We start from the raw sequence: 22,553 nt of genomic DNA, 5'->3' as shown, positions 1-22,553 counted from the left end.
CACCCAGCTAACGCGCATGCACACACATACACACAGAGTGAGGGACAAAGGAGTCCCTCTTCTAAGTGCGGCCCATCACTGCCTTTCACTGTGAACAGAACAGTGGCCTTTCACATTTGGGGCCGGCATTGGCCACAACAGCCATACATGGCCTGTCGAGGTCCAAGCCAGTGCGTGGCCTTGTGGCACCTCTTCTTAGGAAAAGTCCTTTCTCCGGCCAAGCTCAGCAGAGCGCCTCCACATCCTCTCTGGCCGTCATATTATACACCATGACACATTTGCTGTGACTCATACATATTGTCTGTCCTGAAGTGAATAATTGCTGCTTCTGTGTGGCAAATGAATGCCTCTCAAACCGTCTGGCTTGCTGCGTATGCATTGCACGCAAGCTATAATTAACTTTTCATCAATTACAAATATATCCCTCCACTTATACAGCGAAATGATGTCGAACACAACCATTCCAGAATGCTGATTGAACTATTGGTTTGGATTTTGAATCAATATTCAGTCTTGGGAAATATTAGGAATAGGAACACTAAACTATTATAAAACATTTTACGAACTGCACAGGCAATTTGAAGTAACACTCCGTCACACAAGTGTAATAAGAATTTAATCACTTTCAAATTTTGAAGTAAAACAACCCAAAACTTTACTTCAATTATAACAAGCTATTTAGTATCACTTAATCTATTCGTTATTTTAAAGGGAATCTGAGAATTTCTCAATGTTGAATGAGCTCCTGTTTCCATGCCAGTGTCATTATTGAGCACAACAATGCTGCCCGCAGCAGTTGTGCCATTATGCCATAGCTGACGTCATGTTGTTATTCAGCCAACTATTGCCTTTGCTGGCTGTAGCCAAGTAGTGTGCACCATTTTTCTGCAAGCCACAGCCATTTCCACAGGCTCAAATTCTTAATGATTTAATAATTGGTTGATTGATTATGTCCAGCCCTAATATTGGTAACAAAAGTAAACTGGCCACCACCCAAGAAGTTTTCATGAAAATGTATATATATATGTATATATATATATATATATATATATATATATATATATACACCATATCACCCAGCCTTAGTCTAAACTAAATTGTAAACTAATTTATGTGTTCATTTTTGACAATTTTCTGTTTTGTTTTAATTTTAGAACCAGCAGCATTCTCAGCAAAGACCACCCCCCGGACAAGAAACCTAAAAGTGACAAAACCTCACTTCCCTCCAATGAGTTTGACCCGACAGGTAATGTCTTACCCACAGGGAAACCCTCTTTTTTTTGTTCTGTTTTTCTTTCCTTCTTAAATTTAATTCTGCCCCTTTTCCCACATCTCACTTCATCTAACTGCCTTGTTCTTAACGGCGTGTCCCACCTATTTCGCACTCTGTTGTCACACAAAACACAGAGTCTAAAAAAGTGTGTGCTGATGACAGTTTGTGCAAGGCAGCTGAGATGCTGAAAGGTTGTGTGTGTCCCTAATGCTCTGTGTTGTCTTTGAAAATTTGACCAGTGTGGTCTGATCTTATCTACTCTTGTTCTGAATGTGTTTTGAAAATAGTCTGTCTCTTTCAAATCGATCAAATTCAACACCGTTATATGGTCACCGTTCTCTTTTAGTTTCTTTATCTATGCAGCTGCTTGCGTCTTTAATGCCTGCTGGGCCCTTGCCGTTTTACATAAGGCGGTACAACTGTGGCATCTGTGTTTGGGTGGTCTCAGTGCACATTTAAAAATGCGGACAAAGCTTCTAAACCAGTTAGGCACTTTTGGGGGAGTTAAGGAAGATTACAAAAAAAAAGGTTTGATATGGTATAACACTCCATGTGTTTTTTGTCATCCATTTGGGCAGTACGACTCAAGCTTCTGTAATCAAAGCGTCTAAAAAAAAAATCCCTTACACCGCATGATGGATTACCCCTGAATGATGCAACAGCACATGAGCAAGTTGTGTTCCCCAGGAGGTTCCAAACACTCTCCACTCTCGGTTCTCTGCCTGTGGGAGGTGACACACACACTAAGCCACGTTTTAGTCAGGCGATTGAAAATGCAGTTGCTACAGTGAAACAGAAATTTAAGCCCTATCAGATAATGTACTTCTGTTCTGGCGATGTTTTCCAGTCAAAATAGGAATTGAAGTTGCTTTGGAAACCAAGTCATTCAGTAAAACATACGTTTCAGTAGTTTACCACGGTTTAAAAAAAATCAGGCTTTCAATAACCGACTTCCAAGCAGGGCACATTCTGCTGCAATATGATTGGCTCATCAGTGATGGCATACTGTGACTTACTAGGAATGTTAATATTTATTTTAACTTAACATGCTACATGTTTCTCAATGTTACAGATAGTCTATATTTTGCATTAAAAATAAACGATGCTGTTTTTTTTTAATATATGACCAACAATTTCAATAAAGGACATTTTAGAAATGTAATATGAATATCACGATACCCTGATATTTTTGCTCATGGTTATCATACCATCATAATCTATGATCATCTCATGCCTAAGTAACATATGTTGTAGTGCGCAACAATTTCAAGAATCAATAAAATGTGATAATTTATACAATGTGTATGTATATGTGACACCAAAAAGGCCTACGTGCCAAATGACATGTGTAGTCGTGTACTATCTAATCCAATTTGAAGTCAATCTAATCTTGGAAGAGACAGACAATACTGACGTCCATCAAATACAAAACAAGAAACAATCTGGAATCTAATGGTTGTGTGATATCAGTGCACTGGCTGCCATGAATTTGCCACTGTCAAATAATGCAAGTGTCCTTCACAGTCTCACAGAGTGGTTTGGCTGCATCTGCAAGCAGCACGCGATTTTTATGATCTTGATTGTATTGGGTTAGATTGTATTGGGCTTTGATTGTAATAGTAGCTTTAATTAAAAAACATCATTCAGAAAGAAGCCTCTTGAAATTCAACCCTTTAGTGTCAGGTTTGTTTTTAGAAAATTATTATAATGCACGAGGCAACATTTGAAGTAATTTTTTTAGATTCTGCATGTGTTTGTTTGCATCTTGTGTATGCTACTGTCCAATGCAACATCAAATCAGCATATTCACTGCCAGGGACCCAAACCTATGTGTTAATTTATATTTTTATATTATTTGTTCCTTCGCCCATGATCGTTTTTCTCCTTCATGATTTTCTATTTCGTGTCTTTCCTTTCTTTTGTGTTGGTTCGTGTTCTGTGTGTGTGCGTGTGCGCGCGCCCGCCATGCTGCATGGTTGTTGGCTGTGAGCAGAAGCTCTGGTGGTGCAGAAGAGTGGCAGCAGCAGTGTACTAGGAGAGGGGAAGCCTGAGTCCTGTGGTAAGGATGCTCTTGCTGGGATGACTGGTGTGACATCTGCACATGCGCTAACATCTTATTATACATGCTGGTGTGGGACTACCTTGAGATGAAAACAGCAATTTTTGTTATAACTCATTGATTATATGCAAGACTTTTTTTCTTTCAGCATGCAGTGATACCTCGAAATGCGAACACGACGACTGTGCAATATAAAAAAAACAGCAAAGCATTTCAAGAAGAAAATAAAAAAATGCTGCAAAATTTCACAAAAACTTGACTCACCACCAGCCTGCCTCACTAGATCATAACTTAGTGAGCATCAAAGGATTTGCACATTTCCCCTTTTCTTCCATTTTTGGGTTAAACAACCCCAATTAGAGGAGCGAAAACAGGAGAGCAGAACATCAATACAATACACTGCGGTTTCTACTCTGTGTACTACAATGTTACATATGGTCCATCCATCCATTATCTACCACTTATCCGTTACATATTGTCACCTTTTTAAAATAATAGTCATATATTGACAAAAATATGTTTTTTTTTTCGCCCTAAACATCTACACATTTCAGAGGTCTGCAGCTTGAATTGCACCCTGCTCATTCGTCATTAAAATGGAGTCATTTCAAAATGGTATGTGCATCACAAAGCGAGCCACTTTTATCTTCATAGTAGATGACTTGGACTCTGTAGGTGGTTTTCCATTTACCTGAGTTTTGCGCAAAAGCACGCTGGTAATGGAAACACTATTTGCGCATTCCCTGTAGTCATGTGACCCCCGCCCGGTCACGGAGGAAAGGAAGTAGGAAGTACTCGCTTTCGTGTCGGTGCTGCCTCCGGACATTCAATGCACGTCTCATATCTTTGCATGAGAAATGGCCGTTGCCCCGGGAAACGACCAAGCGAGCGACATACAGCGCACGTGGTTGTTGAAATCCATACGTCCGCACCATAACACGAGTTATAAGCGCGCGCACACACAACACCACCACCACCAAATGCCCGAATCCGCCTGATGAGGGGAGGGAGATGTTTTTAAAGTAATATTAACAACTCCTGGCGATTGTCTTCCGTAAACATCATGAGCACGTCTTACTGAACGGCAAGATCCCGCGAGACGGGACATTACGAGAATTGCGCCTCAGAAGCGAAACGCTCTTCAATGGAAACATCGGCAAGTCGAAATTGTACTTTATCAAAATAGTACAATATCGCTTTTATTTTTGCGAAAAACTGTAATGGGCATGGGCTAGGGTTAGGCATCTTGTGACTCCATGTTTGCCACCACGGCTGTTGCTCTTCATCAAGGAGTGTGTCTGAATTAAAGACACAACGATCATCGAATGACTCAAATAATTCCAATAAAAAAAATTTAATAGCAAAACAGCAGGGATCTTTTTGTTTTTACCCCCGTGGACTAATATAACTGTATTTGCACACACTACGCCATTTTATATATGTTGATGGTGGAGTGTCCAAAGTTTGGAATCATTTCACACTTAAGCAAGGTAAAGTGCAAGGATAGACAATGCTGTCGGTGCACTTTGTTGAAAAAACCATAAGAAAACAAACACGATAAGCACATTGATCACACACGAGTTGTCGATGGCCAGAATTTACGCCGAGTCACTCAACACGTAGACTAGATTACAGATTATCACGTTAACAGCCAGCCAACTCTGCACTTTTTTGCTGACGCCCATATCATTCACCAGGCCAGGCTCCACCTTATTAAGCCATTCACACTCAGTCACAGAAACTATAGTAGAACGTGAGGTTAGCTACCGGTGAATTATTCAATTCCAAAAATATTCAATAACTGCGTCCAGTTTATATTTTTTCTAATCTTACAAATTATGGCAATTAACTCCTTGTTGTCATTTGTATGTCCGTTGAGCACATTGCCTATACAGTTGATAAAGCTTTTAAAAGGGTGATAATTTGATCCTGGCATGAATTATTTATATGTCTAATACTTGCTTCAGGAAATAATTATTTTTTACATCTGAACAAATCATTTGTCGCAGATTGCATTTGACATTTTTAAGGTTCCACTGCCCCGAACCCCTGAGCTCCTTCTTTTATGATGCATAAGCTTGAGTGTGCTCCATCAGTTTAAAATGCCAGCTTATCCTCTAGAGTGCATGTTTCTTGTGTTTCAGCAAACGGTGCCAATAACAGATCAGTTAAGACCTCTGAATAATGTATTATCTTAGATGGATTAGCCTGCTCATTGCTCATTGACCATGTCAGCACTCCCCACTTGTCAGGGTTTTATAAAGCCTGACCTAAAACACACAGTTAAGCATGAACGCAAGCACAAGATCACCATTTAGAGGTAAATTCACACCAGCTCTTTAGCCCATATGGCTTAATCATTTTGACACCTCTTCTTTCTCCTTTCCCCTCCCCCCACCTTTGCCCACTCAACCCTGTCAAGAGCTGTGTCGCTTCTTCTCCCCCCACCCAGCCTGGGGCTTTTTGCTTCCCCAAACCTCTCGACATCTCTTAGCCCCATTCCTTCCACTCACCAACCCCCACCCCACCACTGTCCTTATTGATCCGTTCACCTCAGTGGTTGATGCGCCAATGGTCAGAAATCTCAGCCACAACAGGAAACTAGTTCAAAGGTCACGCTCTATACACTGGGTCACTTTTGAATAATATACTTTCTAAGATAAGATATTTGTTCAAAACCCACTTTTTATCTCGATGTTGGTCCTTATACAATTCTTTACATTGTCTCACCTTTCTGTGCGTTTTATCCTGTCAGGCGAGTTATCACGCAGACGTTAGATAAGCACTCATTTCTTCTAGCCATGCTAATGAAACCATGCGTTAAGAACCTGAGAAGAATCGTTTTCCCCTTAAGGCTGTGAGAAAACAAGCAGCAATGTCTGGATCGCAAGATCACTTTCAGGCATCTTCCAAAACAAACGCATGGCAAAAGGCATTCGTATCCGAATGATAATAATGATAATTTAATTTTTTTTTACTGGTTTGTTTTTATGTAGCTGAATTTAAACAATTTCCTGTCTTATCAAAAAGACATTGTGCAGCTGTTCTTTTCTTTATACAGAACATACTATAGTAGATCCTCCATAATTGAGTTCAGACTGTTAAAATCATAAAACCTTTATTATTTACAAGCAAAATTTTTAATTATTATCTATACAACTAAGCTGAAGTTATATGTGATCACAAGTGATAAGTATAATGACAGCTGCTCCTTTTACTTTATAAGATAACGTAGAGGAAGAAAGTGAATTACTAGCATGCCAAATGTGTGCAAAATGTGAAGCTAGACCACAGAATGTTTTGCCATTTGAGTCAGATTGTTTTAAAGACTTGATTTATTTTTCTTTCTGTTTTTTCTATTTTGTGTCTCTGTCTCACTTGCAGGTCTGGTCCAGCGATGTGTCATCATCCAGAAAGACGAAAATGGCTTTGGGCTCACAGTCAGTGGGGACAATCCGGTGTTTGTGCAGCTTGTCAAAGAAGGTGACAGGAGACTCGCAACGATTCTCATTATTTAGTGACAATAACTGCCGCAGGGAGGTTGTGGTCGCCGCCGCCACTGACACTCTTGACGCGCCGTTGAAGCTGCGGATTGTCTGTTTCCTGAGTTGCTACATATAAGCGGCATTATCAGGTGCAGTCTTTCTAATGGTGGACAGGATATGTGGTCACTGGCAGTGTGTTGCTGTCTGCGGGGGACGATGTGTATTGTTATCAGGTCACAGAGAGAGGACTGTCATCGCTCTCTTTGTTTGACTGCTCTTTGCTTTCTGAATGAACACTTAAGGAAGGTTGTGCAGTCCCATCTGGATAATTAAGCATTGATTTGATGTACTGTACATTAGATGTTTTACAGACTAGTTGACTAGTCAACTTTTCAACTTTACTCCACAATAGTCGCTTACTTGGCTTGAGGAGGAGGCTGAGCCACTTGCAGCAACAAATGAGTGTGCTAAATTAAAAAAAATGTCACCTTCTTGATTTAAAATGTCTTCTAATAACACTATCCAAGTGGAGGGAGAGCAGGGAATTATTCCACTGCACACCAAGAGGTCCGTGTTTATTTGCAAACACCGTAAATTCCCATCATGCAGAACACGCTGCTGCAGTAGCCCAGAATGCGTTTCCGAATGGCCAAGTTGTGAAAACATTACCTGGCTGTCCCACAGACGAGCAGACCAGGTGAAATGATTTTTTTCCCCCCTGGCTGGAAATACCATCATGCGACAGCTGGCGGGTCTGCACCCAGCTCACGCTCATACGCTTTGTGTTCTAAAGTGTAGGTTCTGCATGAATTCAATGTATGAATGCTCCCAGTGTCGGTGAATATAGATTAATGCAAAGCAGTCTCTCGTGATTTTTTTCTTTTTATACTACTTCAAATTTTTCATTGACGTCATCAGCAACTAGGTTGACGTCGACTTGACTTTAATTTCATTTAGTGTTGACTTAAAAAAAAAAAATCTGTAGATACAAGTTAAGATAAACAAAAGTCAAGTGTAGTTCATTCTTAAAGTGAAACAAGTCAATGTTCCTACCTCTACAATTAGCTGTCTCATGCGAGTCAAGAGAAGTAAAACTGTTTCAGCTTGACAGAAGCTGTAATAAACCTGTCTCATACAGTACCTAAATCCTTTGCTTGGGGTGGAGCTGTGAAACAGGTCCTTCGTGAACTATAACAACTGTTGTGATACTCAAATAGCCGCTTTGATCTGTCAGAGTAGTATTTTGATAAGTGTACCACCTAAACCAATTTGTTGTCCTTTTCTTTATTTCTATGTTTTTTTTTTAATGCTCTGATCACTGTGTTTGTCAGATGGTGCTGCAATGCGGGCAGGCGTTCAGACAGGAGACAGGATCATCAAGGTAGTGTGTTATTTTGCAACATTTTTTTCCCCCTTTTACTGCTATATCCAATTGTCTTCTTGCCAAATGTCTAAACCGGCTGTAGTCTGCCACCTTCTGGCCAGTCATTGTTTTTACCCAGATTTGAATGTTTTGTTTAGAAAAAGGGTTTGTGTGATCAGTGTATGTAATGCTGCTGATGTGTTTCAGGTTAATGGAACCCTCGTTACACATTCAAACCACATTGAAGTGGTGAAGCTTATCAAATGTAAGTTGCTTTTCAACAAATTGTACTAATAGACAGTATTTAAACTTGGTGTAATATTGAATTTCATTTCCCCCTATTCTAGCGGGCTCCTATGTGGCCCTCACAGTATTGGGTCGCCCTCCGGGGCTTGCCCAGATCCCCCTGTCTGAAGCCGAGTCTGAAATGCTGGGCGTTACCATTTCCTCCCCAAACTCGCCTGCAGCAGAACGCCCGTACAGTCCTCATGACCGGCTCGCCTCCACACCTCAATGGGTACTTATGAATTACTTACCATGTTTTATGGACATACAAAATGAGATCTGGAATTCTAAGGGCTTCCATTGCTTGCAGTGTGTTGTTTGAACTCTACATCCTTTGCTTTCCAGGCGATGAAGGAAGAGTACGGCAGAAATCCCTCCCCCAAACTACTGAAAGACAACCAGGAAGCTAAGAAACACATTCCGCAGCTGCAGGGTCAGCTCTTCAAGCCCACTGGCGCAACGCAGGTAGGACTGATCATACCTGCAAACAAACAGTCAGGTATCAAGAGATTCGACTTAACAGCAACATCCGCAAGATCTTTGTGCGAGTCAGTGTAGAGCATTTAGACTCCAGACAAACATTAATCCTAATCTTATTTGAGGATTAGACTTCTGTGGAAAGCCACTCTATTGTGCCCGTACCATCTTTATCTACCGTAGTACTTAATGTAATCGCTAGGGGGTTGGTTACTGGCCTGAGTGCCTTTTTTATCATCATAATAATAATATAAAAATAAATATTATTATATACTGTATATGTTTTGTATGTTTTTTCCAAATTAAGTAATGACCTGAGCCTTGTGTATTCACTCTCATGCCACCTCTGGTGGGCACCTTTGGTGCCATCCGTTTTCTTTGACTCCATTAAACAATCAAACAACAAAAATACATTTTAAAACCACTACCTGATTGGACTACTCAATTACAAATAAAATATTCATCACGATTCGTTTGGTAATAATTGAAATCACGATTAAGACAATCATTTGGGTTTGTTTTTTTTTGTTAAATTTTTTTTTTACCGTAAAAAATATGAAGGCAAATAATTGTCTTTGAAACTCTATAATTACCCAAGTACCTTTTGGATTTATTAAATAAGTCATTTAAAAATAATAAAGTTGCAAATATATAAATTCCAACAACTCAAAATTAGTATGAATAATCTTTTATTTTTGTTTATGATTATGCCGATTTTGTAATTGTGAAGTGTAATAATTGAACTTGTAAGTAATTGAATTTCAATTAATTTCACAGTCCTACCACCTGAGAATTTTTCTTTTTGAGTTTTTTTTTGTAGCATTCATTTATTCATGTTAACCTATCACACAGTAGCATAGTCCACTATTTGATCAATTTGAGCAAATATGGTTTGTTACTCACTGTGTGTTGTTCTCTACGTTGTTGCGGTTAAATTATTGTCTCTATCTTTATTTTATTAAATATCAAGCACAGCATTTCTCTCGCATTTTTGAAGACTTTTCATTATGTATGCTGTCGTGATGTACAGTATTCAATTTATTCACAAATGAATGTCTCTGTGGTCATATAGGAGGCTGCTCCAGGTGGAGATGCAGATGATGGTAGCATGTTTGAGACTGATCACACTTTCGCAGCGGGAGACCAAAGTGCTGACTTGTCGTGGAGCAGCACACCTGTAAGTTGGTACACAAAAAATAACAAGTGTCTTTGAAATGATACAGCAGCTCTATTCTTCATTCAAATTCAGTTTTGATTGCTAAGGAAATAAAGGGTTGATTGTGAGTGAAGTTTATTTGCCTCTCTACCTACAGATTTCTGGATTTGGACTCGTCTCTCCAGAGAGTTTTTGCCAGAGGGAGTTGTCCTGCCCGAGTCCAAAGAGCACACCCAGGAACAGCTTCAACTCCTGCCACTCCCCAGAGACGGAGGATGCCACAGATCTGGTACATATTCATAGCAACTCAAAAATTCTCCCGCTTCAGAGCTTGCATAAGATTGTCAAACACCTCTAATATAATGTCCAACTGCACACTAAGAAGATTATTATAAGGAAGCACTAATTTCACAATGTCAAACTGTGTTGCTGCCCAGGACTCTTTGTCTCCCACCACTGTCAGCAGTTCCTCCTCTCGTCTCGTCTCGCATATCATTGGAGCGGAGGACGATTATTTTGATTCTGACCAAGAGCAGGTATATTGCTATATAGTCATTCACTGCCCTACAATGTACAGATACTATTACATCTTACTATGTGTCTGTTTTTCTTTCAGACAAATGGCCAGTGTAACCGCTTTACCAGCATTGAGCAGCTCAAGTCTCGGCCCGCGCACCTCGCAGCCTTCATGCATCATGTCATATCGCAATTCGATCCGGCCCCAGTGGTACGACACTCAACACATTTTGTTTTGATTCAGTCGGAGCGCTTTGTTTTTGTATGTGTTTCTCATTCTTTATCTTTTGTTCCTAGCTGTGCTACCTCTATGCTGACTTGTACAAGCAGACCAACTCCAAAGAGACCAGGCGGGTGTTCATGGACCTCCATACCTTCTTCATTGATCGGGGAGCTGTAAGCCCTGACCTTATTCTATCAAAAAGATATGTGGTTTGACTATTGCCATTATCCCAGGTATTTAACAGTTGGCCTTTTTCTTTCAGCACTTGAAAGTAGCCGTTCCGGACTCCATCTCTACTGATCTTGGTCAGTCTTTCTCTGTATTTATTCTCTAATATAATGGGACTCTATATTTGTTCTTTAGCTTTATGTACTTCAGCTGGATTGATACAAATGCACATATCAGAATATGCCAATTAGGCCTTCAACATATGTGGAATGCATGTGTTTGCAGATCGGCGGCGGACAGAATTGATCCCAGAGGAAATAAACAGACAACATGTTCAAACACTCCAGGATTCTTTGCTCCCTGACATCCAGAAGAACCTTGAGGATTTCAGGTACACTTGGGTCAGATATTGGTGTATTTTCCAGAGATTTTATCAACCCACTCGCATTACATAACATTACATGTTTGTACATGTAGACAAAAGCGCAGTATGGGCTTAACAGTTGCTGAAGTGGAGCTGGGCAGGCTGGACCAAGAACGCGTGAGAGATCGTGGCACCCTTGAGCGTGAACGCTCTTATGCTGAAAACATCATAACCAAGATAGAGGATATTCTGTAAGTGAAGCAAATCAACACAGCAACATGAAAACACTTAATAGACTTGGTAATTAGAATTAGTGTACACTCAATGAGACACTTCGAAATATTTATCTTTGTAGGGTGACTGCTCAAACGACAGAAGAGGAGAAGTGGTAAGATGATTTAAATTGTTTGGATCACTCACTTATATGTACTGTATGAATGTATTAAGAGGATCACTTATGGATCTAACCATCTGTGGAGGCATGCAATTCATATTTTCATCATTTCAACATTTGCATTACAGCACTAATTTTGATTTTTTCTTTCAAAATACTAACCGAAAAAGTCCCTAAAAACGAAGAAATTGAACAGTCTATGGATGCAGTATGTTTACATTAAGTAATTAAATAATGTAAATGATTGAAACAGTCGATTGTGCACCGCCATATGTTGGAAGCTTTTCCCAGATGGCATGCGCTGACATATGGTGCAAGTCACAGTATTGGCTCTGGGTTCTTTGTGTATTACTTTGTTTTCTATATAACAAGCTCCTGGGTTCACTTTTTTGTTCTCTTCAGCACTACAATGCAGTATGTCATTTATACATACATGAAGCACCTTGGTGTGAGGGTCAAGGAACCTCGCAGTCTGGAGTCAAAACGGGTCCGGATCAACTTCCTACCTAAAATTAAGGTAGTCTCTCTACCTATTTGTAACAGTGTCTCCTATCTCACCATCCTGACTTTTTTTTGCCATGTGAATTCCTTATTAATAGAAAAGCATTAAGACAGAAAAGGATGGCGAAGAGAAGGTGAAGAAGCCCAGGTTTCCCAGTATCCTCGGACCACAGCGTCGGCCGAGCCGCATTGAAGCAGCGTCAGGTGAGTTATTAAAAATCACAAGCTCACTTCAGATGTCTGTTGAGATTCTGACTGCCGTCCTCTTTGCACAAAGTGGGCAAAGCCCTTGACGGTCGGCCCAAGCCTCAGAAACAATTGTCTCAGCCTAGTCTTGGGGCCAGCGAGCAACCGGATGGGGGTCGTTTGAGGAGCAGCCAATCAAGCGAGGGCTCTGAGCTCACACACGCCTCATCTGTCACCACCTCATCCCCAAATAGCACCACCTCTGATGCTGGTCGAGACACGGACTCAGGTAAGATAGTAAACCAGTGAGTTTGAGTAGGAGGAGCGAGTGAGATTTCCTTAGTAAAATCTTTCTTGATTCTTAGGTGGGACTCCAACTTCAGGCCCCACCAGGCTGAGCGACGGTCTTCAGTCTGACCCCCTTGATGGGCTATCATACCCTGCATCGCACTTTGACCTTTACAGCCTGGACCAACTCCAAGAGGATGACAGAGAAACTGACAGGTGCCTGAACATTCACACTAGCATCAGTTAGCTAATTTGCTTTTTCATATTAACTCATTCACTGCCATTGACGGCTATAGACGTCAAAAATTAATTTGAACTATTTCTATTAGTTTAACATTTTTTTTCCCACTTTTGTTAACAAGAGTATGAAAACCTAGAATTTTTTTTGTTATTGTACATTTTGAACATATCAAATTTGTGATTAATCGTGAGTTAACTAGTGAAGTCATGCGGTTAATTATGATTTTAAAAAATTATTGTCCGACGCCCCCTAACTTTTAATGATCTTTTCTTAAAAAAAAAAGAGATTATTAAAAATCAAAAAATATTATTTTTTTATTTTTTTTTAAGAAGAAGAAAAGATTATTCAGAATTACATGTTTTTAATATTAATCGCATGACTTCACTAGTTAACTCACGATTAATCACAAATTTTTTATCTGTTCTAAATGTACAATATTTTTTCCCTCTAAGTTTTCATACTCTTGTTAACAAAAGTGGAAAAAATGTAAACTAATAGAAATAGTTCAAATACATTTTTGACGTCTATAGCCGTCAATGGCAGTGAATGAGTTAAGACTTAGATTTGAGGGTGAACTTGAGCTAGAACAATTCATCAAATATTTCAGTAACAATAACATTTCTAAGCTAAATTTCTGCCTCAAAACTCTACTGTGATCCTTTTTTTTGGGGGGGGGGGGGCTTGATGGCAGCGAGGCAGGAGAAAGAAAGAGTGTGTAAAAGAGTTACCCAAATTTTGGGATATTTTCACACTTAAATAAGAAGATAAATTGTAATGTCTACTGCAGGTCAGAACTAACATATCACAACAACACGTCAACGATGACCAACACAAGATATTGATGTTAGATCATTTAAATTGCCTACCTATTTGAGCAAATGTTTTTTTTTAGAATGTATTCTCATGCCCTTGCAAGTAGTCAAGGATAGACATAGACGCTGGTGCATTTTCAATTACTTTATTGAACAAACGGGTAACAAAATAAACGCATAATAAGCACCCTTATACATGAGCTGGGAGGTAGTTGCTGCTTGATCACTGATTTCTTTGTTTATGTTGTAGAACCCATGAGGGAACACCAAAGGCCATCAGAAGGTAAGGTTGTGTTTCTTGCTGTTATTTCTGGAAATCTAGAAGTGCTGTGGTGAACGGTCCATTTTTGTCTCTGCAAGGCTGGAGGGATTGGGACCTACTGATGTCCAGAGCGAGGATGACCAAGGAACAGACTCGGAACATGACCCCCTCAACTGGCAGCAGCTGGTGGGACGGGAGGTTCTGGCAGGTCTCAGACCTCTTGAAATCAAGAGACAGGAAGTTATCAATGGTGAGGCACTGAAATCTCCATGTAGTCCTAAAGAGACCAAACAAACATAATATTGAACTTTGGGAACCATGTGTCCTATATTTATTTTCTTTAATTAACATTTACTTGGGGTTTCCAGAGCTATTTTACACGGAGCGTGCACACGTTCGGATGCTGAGAGTTTTGGATCACGTCTTCTACCAGAAGCTTTCAAAAGATGCCATCCTGCCTCCTGCCGACATCAAAAACATCTTCACCAACTTGGAGGAGATTCTTCAACTACATGGTGCGCTTACACACACTCAACACCCCTGCGCACTCTTGACTAACTTCTTGCTTTTGCTTTTCAATTCAGTTTCCATTTTGGAGCAAATGGCAGCAGTACGGAAACGAAACGAGTCATCTGTCATTGATCAGATAGGAGATGACTTGCTCTCCTGGGTGAGTACAGTTCTCAAGCTGAAATAGCATTTCTGCTTTCACTTTACAGAAGGACGGATAGAGTGAAATTGCGTGATGGCAAAAGAAAACATGCGATTGCTTTTCTTACTCTCACATCTGGTCATTGTGAACGTTTGTGTACTTAGGAACATGACTATCAGATTTGTTTTCTTTCCTTGTTTAATATTCAAATTGTGTATGCAAAAAGTAGTGCTACAACAGTGAATATTCAATGGAAGCTCTTTTCCCGATCAGTGGTCATGTCAAACGATGCCCCACATTTGGCTGACTTAACCGCATCACCAAATGAGTGCTATATGCAATGTAGCTTAGCCACGTATCAGCAGGCAAGCTTGTCTAAAATGTCTCTACAGGGCATAAGTAGGCTAAACGCTCCCTCCCGAGGGCCTAGTCTACATTTAAGCTTGTCTCTGCTATGAGAACGTAAGCCTGGCCCCCTTCTGAGAGTTCCTGCTCAATGTGGTGGTTCAACACAGTCACCATGGCGACTGCCCCTGACCCACATTAACTGAGCCACTGTCTGTCTGTGTTTGCCCCCTTGCCATCTCGGTGTGGCTGCTTACAGTTCAGTGGTGGAGAGGAGGAGAAGATCAAGCAGGCCGTGGGGACGTTCTGCAGTAATCAGCCGTTTGCTCTGGAGATCATCAAGACCAAGCAGAAGAAAGACTCGCGCTTCATTTCGTTCATCCAGGTAATGAGCTGACATGATCATTTTACTGTAAACATAAAGGAGTCTTACAGTATGAATGCTCTCAATTATTCATGCTGTCATTTGCATTCTGTGTGCTAAAATGGACCCGGCGTGCTTCTCAGGAGGCACAAAGTAACCGATTGTGCCGGCGGCTGCAGCTGAAGGACATTATTCCTATCGAGATGCTGAGGTTCACAAAGTATCCCCTGCTGCTGGACAACATCTCCAAGTACACAGGTAAATCCCCATGCATGTGGCTCGCTCACTGCCTTAATGATATCACTGTTAGAGTACATTCTTATGCAAACAAATCCCACACTATTGTTGATGGCACCGCTAATATTAAAGCCAAGCTTTGTATGGCATCATGCCAGCGATTAGCGAATTACAGACGGGAGATTATCATTTTAATGGTCCAGCAGCAGTGGTGCACAATTTAATAAATGTCTTACTCATTATTTTGTGCCATCATCGCCCTCCCACCCTTGTTCATTGCAATACAGGTCTCACACTGAGAAACCACCCACAACAAAGTTTTATGCCGTTCTATTGCCCAACTGTTTTATTTATAATGGGTTAATGGATGGAGGGAGTATAAATTTGCATGAGGGGGCCTTATTTCACCGCTAATGTCATTATATTTCAGATGATGCCGTGGAGAAGGACAAAGTGAAGCAGGCAGCCGACTGCTGTCGAAAGATCCTCAATCATGTCAACCAGGCTGTAAAGGAATCAGAAGACAAGCAGGTGTGTGTGTGTGTGTGTGTGTGTGTGGGGGGGGGGGGGTGTTTTTCAGTCATCAGACGCATTCTGGCAGCTTGTAGTTCTTAAAAAACTCATATTTTCCCTACTACAGAGGCTAGAGGACTATCAGAGAAGACTGGACCTTTCTTCCCTTAAGCAGACAGACAACCCAATGATCCTGGAGCTAAAGGTAATAAAAGAAATAAGAACTTATTAGATAACATTTTCCACACTCGAGTTTCTCCATAGCGTAACGTAACTTTATCAATAATGCACAACTCCTTCACAACAACTGTGTGGCTGCTGGTAAGAGTCTCCTCGCTAGGTGCTGCTGTTTTGGTTTGCTCCAAAGTTTGAATTGTATCATAAAGTCAGCACTGGTGTGTGAACAATAGCATGTTTCAAGTGAATGATGCAACCAGGAGTGGATTAAAAGATGATATCTGTTAGTCACCGATACCGCTAGTTCTTTTGTGTTACCCCCCCAAAAACAGTGAAAGATAATTTAAAAAGTAAAATAAAAGTTAGCATTATATATCACAATATAACATTTTGCCTTAACATTGCATGAAATGAATGGCAATTTTCTATTCTTCTCATTTCTAGTTCATGATCGTAAAACGGCCACAATGCACAAGTACCGATACCTTGAAATAAGGATGTGTATCGACCCAATACAGATACCTGGTGTCGGTACTCGCTCATCCCTAGTATTTACTTTACTTTAAACTTGTGTTGTTTCCTCGATCAGAACCTGGATCTAACCAAGAAAACAATGGTGCACGAGGGGCCGCTGTCATGGAAAGTCAACAAGGACAAGACCATTGGTTTGTCATCTAAAAATTTAATTAACGCACATGTCGTCAGCCAACAGATCTTATCTATCGGTCTGTCTGTCTGTGTACTCCCAGAGCTTTACACTCTCCTACTGGAGGACATCCTGGTCCTGCTCCAAAAACAAGACGAGCGTCTCATCCTCAAATGTCACAGCAAGAACTTGGCGGGCACCGCCGACACCAAGCACATCTTTAGCCCCATCATCAAGCTCAACACTGTGCTGGTGCGCTCGGTGGCTACAGGTTCGCTCGCAGCCCGCCTCTCGCAATATGATTGGATGCCTTCAGGAAGAGCTTCAACGTCACTTTTCTTCTTCTCTCCTGTCAGACAACAAATCCTTCTTTGTGCTCTCCATGTCTGACAACGGCGCACAGATCTATGAGCTGATGGCATCCACGGTCTCGGATCAGAGAACGTACGACAACTTTTGTTCAATTTTGTGGCTGCCTTGTCCTTATATTTTACAAACAACAGATTGTTTACTGGTGAAGTTTAATGCGGATGTGCTATTTTCTTTCCATCCACCAGGTGGCAGAATTTGATCACGCAAAGAGCCGAAGCCATGAAAGTCAAACCCCACAGCGTCATACCTTTGCCACAGACAGAGTATGCCGATTCAACATCTTAATACAGCGGATCCTCTTAAAGCCTTCCTCAATCTGTAATCTTATTGTTGCTAATGTGGCCTTATGTGTTTGCCAGTGGGGAGCAAGATGGTGTGGAGATCATCACGGCCGGTGTAAAGAGACTGAGTAAAGACCCGGATCGCACATCCATTGGCAGCACTCAGTCCACAGGTGACCGGGCTCACACTCCTCTTCACTGTACTCCTTCGGAGGAAGCTTATGACTGACTATCTTCTCAGATAAAGAGAGCAGCAGTCCGGCTGTGAGGCGTGTGACTCCGAGCCCCCTACCCTCCAACAATCCTTTTGAGGCAGGGAAGGCGGAGGAAGAGGATGGGGAAGAGGAAGGTTTTGTCAACCCAGAGCTTCCGTATCGAGGGACTGAAGATGGCAGCAGCGCAGACTCCTTTAACGTGTTCCCATCGAGAGCAGATGAAGCACTGAAAACATGTGAGCACACAAAAAAGTTCTGCCTTTACCAATGTCCTATTTATATAATATTAGCATAATAAGTGAATTGATTGACTAATTATACTCATATAATATTGAGCAACCAGCTCCTTTCCCGTGGCCTCCCATCAAAATACAATTTCTTGTTCTGTGGTTTCATTTGTACATTGGTGGTGTCATCACCCAAAAAAATAAAAAATAAAGTACGAGAAAAAGCAACACAGCCTTTGGATTAAGTGTCATCAATGTGATGCCTGCGGACACCAGGTAGCCCCCAGGGACCCGTTGGGTAGCCTGCGGGCATGCCTGTTCTAAAAATAGCTCGCCAGTCACATGTCAATTTTTTTGTGTTACTATTTAAAAAAAAAAAAGCTGCATCAAATCTTGCTTTTATCTTTAAATCACACTTGCATTGCTGTGAATTTTATTATGACAATAAAAAAAGAAACCAAAAAAACTGTTGTAGTATTGCAATGGAGTATATGACCAAATCATGGCGTTTGTGGAGAAAAGCTAGCAGGCTAATAAGAGTTGATGATTTATCCCTAAATAGTTTGAGCAAATTTGTTACTTAAAGAGTGTGTGTGTCAAATTGTAGCCTTCTGAATTAATCAGTAACCAAAAAGTAGCTGTCAATTTCACAAAGGTTGGTGACCCCTGCTTTAGATGAAGTCTTGCGAGATTTGCATATTTGTGGCATATTTTTCTGAAAATTGTGGTTGAACTCAAAATGGCATGCCTTTGCCTTTTGAAGGTTGCACTGCATACAAAATTGATTGGCTTGGAACTAAAGTTCCTCTTTTCTCGGCAGTGTCAGCGTTGAAGCAGGTGTTGGTGACGCAGCTCATGTCGCAGGAGGCCGCAGAGCGAACCAAGCGCTCCACAGGGGCCCGCCTCCTCAGGACCACCTCCCTGAGGACACCCGTGGAGAAACGCGTGATGGTCCACAACGGCTCAGAGAGAAACAACTCCCAGACCACCGAGGACCCCGCCCAGGACTTGGGCTCCGGCGACACGGGATTCTTCGACTCTCCCGAAGATTATGGTGATTTCAGAGACAAGCTTTTATTTATTTTTATTTATTTTTTGCTCCTGAAACAAATTAACTCATTCACTGCCATCGACGGCTATATACGTAAAAAAAATATTTGGACTATTTCTATTAGTTTCACATTTGTTCCACTTTTGTTAACAAGAGTATGAAATCCTAGATTTTTTTATTGTACTCTTAGAACAGATATAAAAAAATTAATTAATCGATTAAAAGATTAATCAGGAATTTTATATCTGTTCTATATGTACAATAATTTTTTTCTAGGTTTTCATACTCTTGACACTTATGTCACTGTCCTATGAATCTTTCTCAGCAGGATTTTTGGTCCTGGAAGGATACGGCGGGCCAGGCGAGAGCAGCACCGACGACGACATGTCGCCCGCCGGGAAGCAGCTGAGCGCATCGCAAGGCTGCGCTGCCGACTCGGGCATCAATCTGAGGTTTTCCTCGGCGTCGCACGCCGGCAGCCTCTCATCTTTTAGCAGACAAGTCCTGTCTCACCTGCGAAACCTTCAGGCTAACCTCAACCATCTGAAGGTAAGCATCCATCACCCAAACGATCACGGATATTTACATTGGACAATCTCGCCATTCTTCTTTTCCTCCTTCCAGGAGGTTGAAGCCAAGTACAATAATCTTCGTCAGAGGCCGGAAAGACACTCGGAGGGAAACAAAGGTAGCTCGACTGATGTTAGGCTAATCATCATATTTACAGGCTATCAAAGCAACATGTGGCGCTGTAAACTAATCGAAACCCTGAAGAAAATCATTTGTGGAAAAAGCACACAAACAATAGCCAGTTGACTAAAAAGAGAATCATTTTTTAAAACAACAAATAATTTAAATGCGTATTATATAACTTTTTTTTTTTTCTGCGTATGACTACTTCACGTATTTTATTAAAAAGTTAAATAAAATAAAATAGGGGTGTCAAAATTTGTGCATTAATTTTTAAGTTAATTTAAAATCCATCTAATGCTACCATTTATTTATTTTTTTACGTGCGATGAATGACCGCCCCATACTTGGAAAGCCTGTACTGGGGTAATTCCAGTCGCAACGAAATAGACAAAATTTGAAAGTGATGAATGTAATTATAAAGGACATATTAATATTAAATAATTAATATGAATAATATTAATATATAATTTATATTGTGGAAATTGCCGTCAAGTTGTACTTTACAATTTAAATTTTTTTAAAGAATTTCCCACGTTACTTAATGTTAAAGATTAGATAGCTCCTAACATGAAAAGAAAAATGCACTGAGCTGTCACCAGCGTCTTACAAATGCAAATATGCCATCTAGTGGCAGAAAAATTACCTCAACATAAATCAATATCACACTAGTTTTTTACAGTACAGTACATCGTTTTAATTTTAACTCAATTTTATGAATTATTCTGAAATTACTGTATCAATGACTAAAAGAGGCAGCCATATTTCTATTAGTTTAAAAAAATGTTTTATGTTAACGAGAGTATGAAAACACATTTTTATTGTACATTTAGAACAGATGTAAAATGTGTGATTAATCGTGAGTTAACTATTGAAGTCATGCGATTAATTACGATTTCAATCGTCTGACACCTCTAAAAAAAAAAAGGATTAAAAAATATATAAAAGCAGCTTAAAAAAAGGTGAAATTAATGTTGTATATTATAGAACTGTGTGCCCACTTATTTAAAATTTTACATTTACCACTTTTTATTATGTAATTCCATTGTTACAGCATTTGTCTCTTTGCTCATTGTCTCTCCCCAGAAAAGAGATAGTGGACGTCTCAACTGCACCTTCTGTCTCGGAGGGGGAGGGCCTAAGAGTATTGCTACCACCTTTGTTGTGTGCGTGTGTCCTGGACATGGTGGACCTTCTATAAGCTTGTCCTCTCACTGCTGAGCCCGACCCCCCCACCCATATGCCCCCCACCCCCACCCATCCTCTTGTCCTTTTTGTCGCTACCGAGAACAAGAGACTTAAAGGGGCGGAGTCGCCTCCCTATCAGCACAAGGCAATCACCCATATTTCCACCTTAACCCCTCCCCCTTGCAAGAAAGAGAACTTATACCAAAATGTACAAAGAAATGTGGGTTTATATACAGCACATATATATATACATAAAAGGCTATGTATATATATATTTAGATATATGAAACACAAAGCGAGAAAAGGAAAAATTTAAGATAATGTATTAAGATTTTTTTTTTTTTATCCCAAGATGTATTTATTTTCCTTTTGTTTGGTTCTAATTTTTTTAAAGAAAAAAAAACGTTTTTTCCTGCATTGCGTGCATGCTGTTGCTGCTTTGGCTGTACCTCCTTTCTTTCTTTCGTCTTCAGTCACATATGCTTGGTGTGAGTGTTAGCAAAGCTCACCCTCTCTTGCAGTGTAGTCCCCCTAAAAGAGGTCCGTGTATAGACACCCCCCCCCCCCTCTCTCTCTGTGTTGTCATAAAAATGGAGGACTTCACACGATTTCCTGTGTGGCGTTGAACTAGAATGAAGAGTCGCCGGGACTCTGATCTGGTCCTGTTCTTCTTCTTCTTCTTCTTCCTCCCCCCTTATGGATGTGATCCTCTTCTTCCTCCCCTCTTTGTGTCCTTTTTGGTCGTCCTGCTTGCGGGTGTGTCATTCCTCTTCCTGGAGGAGGGCCCACCACTCGTCCTAACTGCCTGCTATCTGTCTTCTCTAATCCTGTCATGAAGTTCAACATGTACTGTACATGATCATGTTGGAAGGTTATGCATAACTTTAATAAATAAATGGTGCCATGACCCATTGGAAAGGAAATGACGCGGTATTTAGAATGCGCGCTTGGATTTTTATAGAACAGCTTTTTTGAGGTTGCACCCATATTACTGTATTGTTTTTGTTTTGAACTACAAACAACACTATGCCATTGTCAAGTAGTGTATATGTGCATATTACAATACAAAGTACAGTACAAAGAGAGAAAATGGATGAGAAATGTGGATATTTGAGAATCTCGCTTTGTATCCGGAAAAGTCATTTTGTGAAAAGCTCATGTGATGCAACGTCATTTTTGATTGGATGTTGCGATACCGTTTATCGGCTATCTCCAATTTCAAATGGCAAAACTAATTGCAGACTGTCGGTCGGTCATGATAACGAGCAATGACGATGACAAAATATTACAAAATGTACATAAAATACATCATACTGACCAGCGATGCAGATTATTAAAAGAGAAGAAAAACAAGATGGCCGATTTAGCTGTGGTTGGTTTTAGATTGGTTTGATGCACCTTCATTATCTTTTTAACCCACTTTTAATTATCTATCGTCTACATCTAAGTAAGGTGATGCGAAAGAATGAGGCCACTGCTGATTTAAAAAAATGATGTCCGATACAAGATTGTCTTTTCCCTTTTGTCAGAATTGTATTGATT

The 22,553-nt window shown here is 40.5% G+C and overlaps 1 protein-coding gene across 3 annotated transcripts in view; it reads left to right on the top strand.

The window, feature by feature from the left end:
- The window catches only part of arhgef12a (Rho guanine nucleotide exchange factor (GEF) 12a), a 37,638-nt gene extending 15,704 nt beyond the window's left edge, over positions 1-21,934 (top strand). The window contains exons 3-40 of one of the 3 annotated variants that reach the window (XM_086080231.1): positions 1,155-1,246; positions 3,267-3,332; positions 6,717-6,815; positions 8,149-8,198; positions 8,388-8,445; positions 8,528-8,697; positions 8,811-8,930; positions 10,015-10,119; positions 10,256-10,387; positions 10,536-10,634; positions 10,715-10,825; positions 10,912-11,010; positions 11,100-11,142; positions 11,291-11,396; positions 11,483-11,620; positions 11,725-11,757; positions 12,166-12,280; positions 12,363-12,468; positions 12,542-12,739; positions 12,816-12,954; positions 14,042-14,074; positions 14,152-14,303; positions 14,422-14,568; positions 14,638-14,723; positions 15,310-15,435; positions 15,558-15,672; positions 16,082-16,182; positions 16,292-16,369; positions 16,931-17,006; positions 17,091-17,258; positions 17,344-17,431; positions 17,545-17,622; positions 17,719-17,813; positions 17,882-18,091; positions 18,903-19,136; positions 19,462-19,682; positions 19,758-19,821; positions 20,910-21,934. In XM_086080231.1, coding sequence (XP_085936357.1) covers positions 1,155-1,246; positions 3,267-3,332; positions 6,717-6,815; positions 8,149-8,198; positions 8,388-8,445; positions 8,528-8,697; positions 8,811-8,930; positions 10,015-10,119; positions 10,256-10,387; positions 10,536-10,634; positions 10,715-10,825; positions 10,912-11,010; positions 11,100-11,142; positions 11,291-11,396; positions 11,483-11,620; positions 11,725-11,757; positions 12,166-12,280; positions 12,363-12,468; positions 12,542-12,739; positions 12,816-12,954; positions 14,042-14,074; positions 14,152-14,303; positions 14,422-14,568; positions 14,638-14,723; positions 15,310-15,435; positions 15,558-15,672; positions 16,082-16,182; positions 16,292-16,369; positions 16,931-17,006; positions 17,091-17,258; positions 17,344-17,431; positions 17,545-17,622; positions 17,719-17,813; positions 17,882-18,091; positions 18,903-19,136; positions 19,462-19,682; positions 19,758-19,821; positions 20,910-20,920 — 4,162 coding nt within the window. In that variant the 3' untranslated portion in view covers positions 20,921-21,934. Of the gene's footprint in view, positions 1-1,154; positions 1,247-3,266; positions 3,333-6,716; positions 6,816-8,148; positions 8,199-8,387; positions 8,446-8,527; positions 8,698-8,810; positions 8,931-10,014; positions 10,120-10,255; positions 10,388-10,535; positions 10,635-10,714; positions 10,826-10,911; positions 11,011-11,099; positions 11,143-11,290; positions 11,397-11,482; positions 11,621-11,724; positions 11,758-12,165; positions 12,281-12,362; positions 12,469-12,541; positions 12,740-12,815; positions 12,955-14,041; positions 14,075-14,151; positions 14,304-14,421; positions 14,569-14,637; positions 14,724-15,309; positions 15,436-15,557; positions 15,673-16,081; positions 16,183-16,291; positions 16,370-16,930; positions 17,007-17,090; positions 17,259-17,343; positions 17,432-17,544; positions 17,623-17,718; positions 17,814-17,881; positions 18,092-18,902; positions 19,137-19,458; positions 19,683-19,757; positions 19,822-20,909 lie in introns of all 3 variants that reach the window. The other 2 variants (XM_086080230.1, XM_086080232.1) reach the window with 2 other exon arrangements.
- Positions 21,935-22,553: the final 619 nt, after the last annotated feature.

The sequence above is a fragment of the Leptonotus elevatus genome, chromosome 7 (genome assembly GCF_054856555.1).
Source record: "Leptonotus elevatus isolate MCC_2025b chromosome 7, RoL_Lele_1.0, whole genome shotgun sequence".
NCBI classification, from domain to species: domain Eukaryota; kingdom Metazoa; phylum Chordata; class Actinopteri; order Syngnathiformes; family Syngnathidae; genus Leptonotus; species Leptonotus elevatus.
The sequence above is the reverse complement of the archived record's forward strand: the minus strand, read 5'-3'. Positions and strand labels throughout refer to the sequence as shown.